The following is an 11,056-nucleotide window of genomic DNA, read 5'->3' as shown; positions in this document are numbered from 1 at the left end:
ATATATCAGCTTATGGGAATTTCAGCAGGAAACAATGATCATTCCCCATGCAGAGAAGAGGGATGGCAATTTGTACACTTGTCATAAGCACTCTGTATACAGCATACAATCAAGGTCGGCACTACAGGAGGGCATCCAGAGGCATTGCTCCCTCAGCCATACCAGCCAAAATGTCGTATTTGACCAAACTATTATGTCTTTCTCGTGTGTTTTACTCTATTTAATAGCCACAGTGTGCAACTTCTCCATAAAATGAATACATCAGTAAATTATTTGTGAAAGTGTTTGCTTTAAGCAGTGTTGGATCCTGGCATATGTGATATACAGAGTGACCTAGAGCAGTAGTGTTCTCTGGGGCGATGAGGGGTGCAGATACACAGCTTTGAGATAAATATTGGGGGCAGTTTGACAGGATTGAAAATGAATTGTGACCAAGTGAGTATCTTTCTCTGAGCAACTCCCTAGGCTTTAGTTCGCTGCCCCCTCACTTTGGCTGCTATGTGTCTGCACCATAGAAATAGGATAAGTGCTCATGGAAAAAAAAGCCTCTTTACCTGCTAGAAGCCTAAAATGGAAGAGAGATGATAAAAGCGGCATATAGTACAGGTCAAGGTTATCACAAAATTGTTCCCTGACAAAAAGGGAATTGAATTTGAAACCTTTATCAGTCTGTAGTGACATTCACACCACTGTATCAGCAAGCAGCAATGTGACTTTATTGATAATCCTTTGTATTTATAGTTTTATTTTCAGATGCATCATTCATCTTTATCTTTGATTCTTAATTTTTAATTCCTAATTGCATTTGTTAATCTTATTTCTATTAATTTGCAAGCAAGACAGCAAGTTATGAATTTTAGTTGAAGCTGGCACAAATAATAAAATAAATAATAAAACAAATAAAGAAATGTATTTGTGGGGTTGAAAAAAGGGGAATTATTATTTTAATTAATGTGTGTGTGTGTGTGTGTGTGTGTGTGAGAGAGAGAGAGTCAGTAAGGTTATTTGAACCCCAGAGTTTTTATTTTTTGGTGTCACCTTAGCATACAATTTACAGCACAGTATAATAATTTATAGTTTCACAGCTCTGAACTCAGAGTTGATCATCAAAGTAGATAGCATACTTGGAGTTTTCGGAGTGGTATTTTCTGAGATTTCAAAGGTCAGATGTTCTTTTGACTGTCACTTTCCTCCCATGACCTTTCATTAAAGTGGAGAGCTTGACCTAACACCTGTAATCTTTCCACATACCTTCTGTCGACAGCTTTAAAACAGCAGAAAACACAAACAAAGGCTCTGCAAATCGGTATAAAATCCTCCAAAATACAGACATCTATGACCGGCGGCCACTAGATCAACTGAAATTGGCAATGGGTTGAAAGCTTGTTGAAATAAATGGTAATGGATTTAATGCGCTTTTTACTGGATGCAGGGTAACAATACCTTCTTTCATTGATGCTCCCATTATATGTCATCAGATCTGATCGCTAATGGGGGACGTGTGTGTTTATGGAGGGCTGATGGGATGAAACAGCAGCAATTTGGCCATCATAGAAACTCGAACCTCCCGGAACACAGAGCCTTTGAATGAAGAGAGGCAAAAGCCCAAACAAACAAATGAATCTTTATCTTTCTTTTTACTCATTTGAATTTCATAGATTCTCTCTGTGCCGTATGATGAAATGCACCACATGAAAATTGTACAGATAAAGAGAGGCTGCTATTTAAATAATGTTATTCTTTTTTTTTAAGAGATGAATATGGGGATATGAATGTAACATCTAGAGAGCTCAAGGCTAGAATTCACTGTGGGTGGGGAAAAAAGAGCTAGAGAGAATTGATTGGATTGGATACTTGATAAAAGTACTTTTTACTTTTGTTATTGCTTTAAAGGATCAGTCCTGAAATATTGATTTTCTGATAATTAATCTTGATGATTAATTCAATATTGTCCTTAAAAATAATCACTATTTTAATGTTTTTAAAGTCTTTTATGCTCACCAAGGCTGCATTTATTTGATCAAAAATACAGTAAAAACAGAAATATTATTTAAAATATCTATTTTCTATTTTAATATAGAACACACTCACATGGTATCTACTGCAGCGCATGATGTTGAGAATTTCACATCTTAATGTACTGCACAGCAGATCAAGTGCATTAGCAACACAAAAGTCTCATTTGAGCGTCTGGAAGTCGATTTTTACTGATTTTTGTACTGTGCTGCTCCTACACAACCCCTGACAGCAAACGTCACGAGAGAAACAGCTATTCTGAACTCAGTGACCCCCCATGCACACACACAGACAGATGTTGCCTATTCAAAACGCTTCAGTTTGACACCCTGCAGCTGTGGGTGATTATCATCATTCACCCTTGCTAATGGATCCAACCTCATTCCTCTTTCTGTCCCTTATCCTCTTCTCCCTCATCATTTGTCCGCTTTAATCAATGCTTCTGATCAGTATCGACAGAGCATGTTCACCTACTAACAGAGCAACAGAAGCAGAGTTGAAGTGAGAGAGAGAGTCAGCCATGTATTGGGGCAGATTGGCGAGTCTGGATCTATTCAAACAAGGGTGTGAATTTTGAGTGCCATGTTAATTAATGCTTGTGGTAACAACTGAAAGCCCTCATTAGCAGGGTGATTTTCTTCACGGCAACATTAGCGTGCAGAATGCATATGTCTGTAACATAGGGAGCATATCTTAACCAATAAAACTACTACTGCAAGGCTAGAGGCTAATAAGGTACCAATACACAGAATTATAGAGAGAGAGAGGGAATGAAAATGATATTTCAGGTGTGTCTCTTATAAACCACTGTTATAAAGCACACTAGAGATTTGTGTTTTCCTTTAAAGGTCATTTAGAATATGCTACTCCACCTAAAGGTCAAAACCATCCTATTACCACAAATAAATAAATGAATCAATAAACAGACATCCATTCTCTCCCCATTTGCCTCTGTAAATCCCCAATCTCTCAGCAGCCTCCTGTTTTTACAGCAGAAACACAAGTGTAAAAGCTCAAAATAATTTCAAAACAGACTCTGCCTTCATACGGTCAAAGTCTCTCTCTATCTCTCTCCATAACGGCATTAAAATGCTGATAAAACCCTGTCTGGATCTGCCGTGTTGTTCCAGCACTGTGTTCAGGGCCAGATTAACAAATGGACCTTGATGCAACTGAATCAGTGCTTGGACAGTTTATGCAACACAAAATCTGATGTTTCACTGCAGGACATTCAACATAGGGTTTGCAGTCATTCAGTCTCATTCACTCATATGCCAAAGGTTAATCCCATAGCAAAGAAAAATCACAAAAGAGATGGCATTAATATCTCAGTTGTTTCTCCTAGATAGCAATGTGATTATATGAAGAGCAAATGGAGATTCAAGAGTCAGATTTTTTTTTTCTGAGAAATGTCTTTTCTTGAGTTTCAATTGAAAACTTAGATACCTGCAATCAATGTCTGCAATCAGAAAACGAAGATTTCAAATATTTATCAAATTCTTCATATCTGTTCGACTAAATTTTGAACTCCACGTTGATTTTTATTGCACTATACTCTCATTGTATGTCAACTGTCACATTATTGTACATTTTTTATTTCTTCTAAGGAATTTTAGGAGGCTTCATTGAGTTTTCAGTAATGCTTATATGTAAATATCAACTTTGTCTTTGTTTCTCCTAAACTTCCTAGGGATGCATCGATACTAAAATTCTGGCTGATATTACTAAGCTGATAATTATTTATGTTAATCTACAAGATACAATTCATTAAATATCCAATATACCAATAAATAAATAAAAATATATCTAATATTGACCAATAACCAATATGGTACAGATATATCATGCATTGCTAAAATAAGGACGAGCAATGTCCAAGCAATACAAATTTCATTCACTCTGTCTTCCCTCTTGCACTCTTTTGCTTTACTTCAACTCTTAGCCAGTTGTCTTGCCAAGACAAAACACAGAGCCATGAAATTCAACAGTAGAGGAGCTAAATTAAATGTTACTGGTGTAAACAATACAGAGGAGGAGGAAAACACTTCAGACAGATGACAGTGCAGAGAAGAACAGTTCCTCTTCAGGAACTCGAGCTGCGTCGAAAACGCTAGGGGAACGCCTTCTACCAGGAGGCTCGTAAACAAGCGGCGGCGTTTCAGCGGTTCCTCCCTCGCTGTATTTCAGCTCTGAGTACAGCACCGCGTACCAGCGTACCGCGTACCAGCTTCTCACATAGGGAGACGCAAAAACAGAGCGTTGCCGCCTATGCAGCGTCTCGTTCCCTCGAGGAACCAGGGTTACATACGTAACCTGAGACGTTAACGATTCACACACAATATAGGCTGGATATTTCTGATTAACAGATTTTATCATTGCTTTAATGAGGACTAGTTCTCCTAGCTCACATGCTGAGTGTTCGTAGGGCAGCAGGTCTGTGTTTTACATGTTAATGAAATGTCTTACCAGAGAAGCTGAACTGCAGTGCTGTATTTCACTCTGACTGAGTGAGGTGGAGACCCCAGTAACGTGCACTTCAGTGTGAATTAATCAGTGATTAAAAGAAGCACCAGTCGTTTAAAACAGTGTTTCCCAACCGGGGTGCCCTGTCATATAAATTGGTCTCTTCATTAGAAATTAGCCTACTGATTGCCACCACTGATGGACAATTTTTTTAAATAATATTAAAAATATCTGTATGACATTATATTCTGCAGTTCTTCCCTGTTGTACCGAATATCTATACTTTTCAAATTATCATATCGAAGTTAGAAATTCAAATATTGTGACAAAATAAATTTTGTAGGGTGCCATAAGTTTGTTAAAATTTCCAAAGGGTACCGCGACTAAAAAAAGGTTGGGAAACACTGGTTTAAAACACCACTGCATCGATCAAGAGCATAGACAGGAAGACTCAGAATTAACTGGTGTGTTATTATGCAATACGAACCTGAACCTACTGGCACAATCAACTGTGAAAAACTGCTGGGATGTGAAAATAAACCCTTATATGTGACCCGTGCTGGCAAAATGAGCTGGAATGCACACGGGCTAATTACGAGCTACAGGCAAAACAAGTGAAAAATGTCAATTTTGGTCAAATTGGAGGTTTTCACAGAAATGAGCTCATTAATCCCTCATCTAGTGATCCCAATACAGCACAATGTAATACACATCTAAAATGATTTTTATTTGTACATTTTCTGAGATGTCTACCTTCTTTGTTTTAAAAAGTTGCGTTTGTCCATCGGAAGCAAAGCACTTGCATCTGACGTTTTGGTTTCGGTTTTGAAAGGAACATGCAGGAATGTATGAAATAAAGTGTGGAACTTGATTGATGTTAAAAGAGTTATTAAGAGAGATAAGACACGAAAAGGATCTTACTCGCACTGACTGACACATCCGAAGCGTGCACACAAAAATGCCTCTCAGACAGTGTGTGATCCGATATACATGTACACACACATAATTACAGTATTTCAAAATATCTGTCTTGGTGAGTATTCACGCAAACATAATCTGTTATGCCTTACATGAACGTTTGGCTGACTGTTGGGGAAAAAACATTTGATGTGTAACATTATATTAGACCTGTGCATTACACTAGGCCTTAATATATAGGCCCTCTGTCTCATTAATGTTAATCAAGAAATAAAAGAAAAGAGATCACTCAGTGCTCTTGACTGAGCTACCTTTATATGTAATGAATATACTAAAGACTATGCAGTGATTTTTACATTTGATTATTTGTTTTTCTTACCTGAATGATTTTGTTTAAATGTAAAATGAAGAAAGTAATGATAATTTAATTTGTTTCTTTTTGTTCTACTGTTTAATAGCATTTTTGTTCTTATTTTTAATAATGAAGATAAAATAACAAAAATATATTATGATTAATATAGTGAAGCAAGTGAAGATTCACACCTCTAGTCGCAATGTCTTCTGTGATTGGTCAAAACACCTGCGCAGTGCATTGTGGTATCATGGGGAAAAAGTATTTTTCCTATAGATTGGTGTGTGTTGAATTTGGCAGTATTACCAGAGATTTTAATGTATGGTTGTTAGGTGATTTTTTTTTGGAATCTTCAGAAAACTTGAACTAGATTTTTCTAAAAATTTAATGTGCCGACTCTATCGACTTCAAACAGGTGTAGCTCAGTCAATTTTGTCCGATTCCAACAAGTCATACATCATTTTGAAGTTTTTTTTTATAGAGAATGTGAAAATAACAACAACTTATTTTTGAAAATTTGCTCATTGTGATTCATTTTGCCAGCACAGGTCACATATTTGGTTTTAACTGAATGAGAAACACTCACAACACATGCAGTGAGAACACATGACGTCAGCTGGGTTGGAAATGTCATGGTGGTTTACACTGTTCAGCACATGTACCTGAGAACATTAGTCACAGTGACACACACTTCTACAGTGTGTTTTATTGATGAGAAGAGTCTCTCTGGCTCTCATCTCGGGTCAAGTCTCAGATGCGGGTGGAGACTGGATCTCTGGTGCGAATGTAGTAATGTGTAATGAGATCTGCGCTACTCAGAAATCCATGTAAAATTAGCCAACACATTAACACAACAATAAGGATGATATATAGGGTTATAGTTCAGCATAATGCCCACAATGACCTGTTAAGAGATTCGGTCATGCACATATACACAGATAACTCTCAAACGAAAGCGTAAATAAGTAAATACATGTCTAACCATTTGTAATTCTACCTCAGAATAAGACAGTCACCTGAACACCGACACAACTGTATTCATCAAGGACCAAACCATTTGGCAATGTAACATTCATGAGTTACTGTTCACAATAAATTAAGTCCTTAATCTTGGTGTTTTGGGGTCACAGGGCTCACAAACAGGTGCTTCAACCAATGATCGGCCATCTGAACAGGAAGTCAGAGCCCGTTTTGACTTCAGCTCTGGTTTCAAAGCCACAGTAACACAGCAGCTACAGTACATATGATAGTCGCTGTAGCAGCATATATATAGCTGATTAGTCAAGTCATACGCCATATAATCACTCAGAATAATCACCTAAATTAATCCCCCACATTCTCTTAAAAGCAATTGTGTCAGACGTCTACATGTATCAGTCATGAACACACGAATAAATGGCCTGTGATTTACGAGGGGCAGGGTTGAAGTAAATGGGGCTATACAGCTCTGCAGTTGCCTTCTGTTGTTAATGTGTGGGAGAAACGCTGAAGGATGTTCCTCTGCTTGCTTCACACACGCTTAAATATTAATTGGTGCATAATAGGGATGAATCTAGCCTGGGGCAGTGAGTTGAATCCAAACCTACCGATGCTTCAGGCAGGCATGATTGCAGTCAGCAAGCATGGTCATTAGGGTTAGATGCTAATAGCAGTTAACTCAGAAAAGAAAGAAAATCCACAAGCTGCAGGGAAACAGCATCTCTTTCAATGAGGTGTAATGTTATACTGTAAACAGTAGTGTTTGTTTAAGTTGGTCTTTGGTTTAAAATAAATTGTACATGGGTCTACTTAAAGGGATAGTTCACCCAAAAAAGGAAACGTCTGTCATCATTTATTCACACACACATGGTGTTCTTACTTTATTCTGCATAACATAAATGAAGAACTGTTTTTGTTCATATAATTAAAGTCAACACTGGACCCTATTAACTTTTATTGTATGAACAAAAACATTCTTAAAAATATCTTCTTTAGTGTTACGCAGTCATACAGATTTGGAATGACATGAGGGTGAGTAAATAATGACAGAATTGTAATTCCACTATCAGAAAAAGTTGTGCAAAAATTGTACCTTTAGGGGCACACCAGCTTGTCACTGGCAGCACCCTAATAAATGGACAACTTTGCACCTTATCTACCCCTAAAAGTTGCATATTAGTGCCTTTTAGAGTAGTTATATGTACCCCTAAGATACTACTATGAAATTTTTAAGGGTAAATAAGGTACAAAGTTGTCCCTTTAAGGGTACTGCCCCAGTGACAACCTCCAGTACCCCTGAAGGTACCATTTCTGCACATATTTTCTGAGAGTGATGGGTGAACTATCCCTTTAAGACTTACCCTCTGAAATGCATGAGGGGTGTGGCTTGATGTTCATTCAGGGTTAAAAAGTGTAAAAATATACAGAGAGAAAGTCATTCTGAGACAAAATTACTCACCCCAGCGTTGTCATGGTTACAATGGTGTACCAGAAGGAGGCCGGGATGCTGGTGAACTTGCTGGACGAGGAGCCTTTCTCAGCATAGAACATGACTGTGGCAAAGATGATGATGGCCATGGTGAGGGAGAAGAGGAGGAAGCCGAGCTCGGACGCGCAACTCTTCAGCGTGTAGCCAAGGATCCGGAGACCCTGGGAGTGGCGGGAGAATTTAAAGATCCGGAAGACACGAAACACCCGTAGCGTGACGAAGGCTCCGCTTACGTCCTCGTTGTTGGTCATGACGAGCCCAATGTAATATGGTAAGATGGCCACCACATCGATAATGCTCATCACACTTCTCATGAAGCGGTACCTGCTGGGCGCCGCGAACAGTCGCATCAGATACTCCACCGTAAAGATCATTACACAAGCCGTGTCCATGCAGAAAAATGCCTCTGTGTAGCGCTCCCCGCAGGGGATGTCTCTCTGATTCGGCATAGAACTGCAAGGAACTGTCTCAATCACATTGGTGATGACAGATATGGCGATGAAGAATCCGGTTACATAGTAGAAAACCAGCGCCATGGTGCTAGTGTGCGGGTTCTCGAAGGCCCTCCACACGGTCTCGCGGAAAGTCATGTTGGGGAGTTTGCTATCTTTGTTGTCCTCAAGGTCATCCATAAGACGCTCTATGTTCTCTCTCTTGCGGTCCTTGTACTCTTCGTAACAGCAGTCACTGATGATCTCAGGAATGATTCCAAAGAACGCCAGCTCCTCATCGTAGGCAGAGATGCACTCGTAGCGTGGGTAGTGCAGCTTACCTGTGCGGTAGAAGTTAAGAATACTTCTGAACACATCCGGATCTCGGTCAAAGAAATACTCCCTAGTTTCCTCATTGAAGAAGAATTCTTTTTCAGAGCTCCCCAGAAGCGTATCAGGGTAACGGTCTAGCGTGTTGCGCCAGGTCTGGAAGCGTCGGCCGCTGACATTGAGGATAATAATCTCATCCTGATGCTTGTTCTTATTGGTTGGTGCGACAGGCATGGGCAGGTTGGCCACGGGCATCCATCCTATGGCCGCGGCCCGAGCGAAGGGGAGCCAGGCTGCCACTCCAGCAGCCATGGGGACTCCAGCTGGGGTCGAGGGGACCAGATCAAACACCTTCACAACCAGCTTGACATTAGATTAGACCCCATCTACATAGAGAGAGACAGGAAGATAGGAGAAAGTGAGAGGTTGACAAATGTGGGAGGACAGGAAGAGGAGAGAGTTCCAGTGGGAGAGAGTGAGACAGATGTGAAATGGGAGTGAAAAGACGGCAAGAGCGAACAGGATGCCAGCAGAATAGAGAGGCAGAGGTAAAAGGGAAGCATTGAGTACAGTAAAAAGAAGTATGGAAAAAGGAAAACATGAGACAAGGACAGGGAAGAACAGGGAAAAATGGTATCAGATTGTGTCAGACCTCAAACCTTAAGCCTGTTAGTTAGAATCACTCTTTCTCCCTCAAAGCAAAGTACAAAATAGACAAAATAGCAAAACAAAAAAGTTGTCCGTTTTTTACCAGACATAATTTATAGCTCATACTTTGCATTAAAGGGTACATATAAAACAATGCATATATTCTGACAAATATACTGCATTCTAACATGCTGTGCCACTGCACTAATTGTATAGTTTTAAAGACAACTGAATAATAACATCTGTTTTACCAGACGTATTTTTTTACCACATCTGTTTTTACTATGACAGCAAATATACATTATAGAGCACATACATCATGACAATTCGTAAAGAAAGCTCATTTTAAAACTATTAATTCTCAGCTCATGTAAGAAAAACTGCAAAGGGTCAGAGACGGTGTGTGCTCGAGACACAGAGCCCTTCGGCAACTGCAGTTTGAAACAGATGCGAACCTGTTGAGCTCAATGCAAAACAATAAAACGCCACGAAATATCGGTCGCTAAACACTGACAGTGCTGTAGTTCATACTTTACGCGCATCAAGATCTGCACTGTTAACACTTCAACTGCGGTTATCCAAAGCTGCGCCTTAATAAATATTGTATAATATGAACAAGGCTGATGAATATAATAATAATAATTGTTATTATTAATAATGGTCCAATTAACACACAGCAAACTCGTTTTCAACAGTTTAGTTTTTTGTTACTTACCCATGAAAAATCTTTGAACTTTTCATTCATTCAGCAACATTTATGACATTTCCTCCTGACATCACTTCGAAAGTCCGAAATATCCGCACATTAATGATGAAAAGAGAAAACAAAAACCAAAGTGAAAGAATCAAATAATAAAGGAATCACCAGCGTGATTGGAGCCGCGGAAAATAATAGTTTAGTTGTTTTATTTGGGTCCCTCGGTCACATCCTGCGGTGTTTAATGATCCATTTGCTCGGACGGACAGAAATGCCGCACCGACCGCTCGCGCGCTCGAAGTGACTTCCCGCAGGATGCTCAGCTGATGGATAGAGGTGGTAGATTTTTCCCAACCTCTCTCTGTCGTTCTCTTTCTCTCTCTCTCTTCTCTACATACACCAGTACACTCCCTTTCTCCCTCCCCGAGGTCTCTCCGCTGTCAGGTCTCGCGCTCTCTAGTTAAGCGCTGCGCGCGCGATCAGTGTTCGAGACGCACAGAGGCAGTATATACTCGCTTTCGCACCAGTCACAGTTTGACAGCGAGCTGATTTCACCTTACTTTATAGTGGGCTCACCCTACTTGCCACAGCTTAGTTACCTGAAACCAATATGGAAATGGGGACGAGGTAATTGATTTGCAAAGTCATTCGCAGCGCAGGTTTTACCCATTCATATTCTAAGACGACATTCAAAACGTCCTGTACTTCTCCTTCTCACATCGATTCGCAATGAT

The 11,056-nt window shown here is 39.6% G+C and overlaps 1 protein-coding gene across 2 annotated transcripts in view; it reads right to left on the bottom strand.

Annotated features, from left to right (window-relative positions):
- Positions 1-10,734, bottom strand: part of LOC107679777 (potassium voltage-gated channel subfamily D member 3-like) — a 109,659-nt gene extending 98,925 nt beyond the window's left edge. For both annotated transcript variants that reach the window (XM_016475421.1, XM_016475431.1), the window contains exons 1-2: positions 10,341-10,734; positions 8,187-9,363 (exon numbers count right to left, since the gene is read on the bottom strand). In XM_016475421.1, the coding sequence (XP_016330907.1) occupies positions 8,187-9,289 (1,103 nt within the window). In that variant the 5' untranslated portion in view covers positions 9,290-9,363; positions 10,341-10,734. The remainder of the gene's footprint in view (positions 1-8,186; positions 9,364-10,340) is intronic.
- Positions 10,735-11,056: the final 322 nt, after the last annotated feature.

This window comes from Sinocyclocheilus anshuiensis, unplaced genomic scaffold, assembly GCF_001515605.1.
Source record: "Sinocyclocheilus anshuiensis isolate Anshui unplaced genomic scaffold, SAMN03320099.WGS_v1.1 scaffold13, whole genome shotgun sequence".
NCBI classification, from domain to species: domain Eukaryota; kingdom Metazoa; phylum Chordata; class Actinopteri; order Cypriniformes; family Cyprinidae; genus Sinocyclocheilus; species Sinocyclocheilus anshuiensis.
The sequence above is the reverse complement of the archived record's forward strand: the minus strand, read 5'-3'. Positions and strand labels throughout refer to the sequence as shown.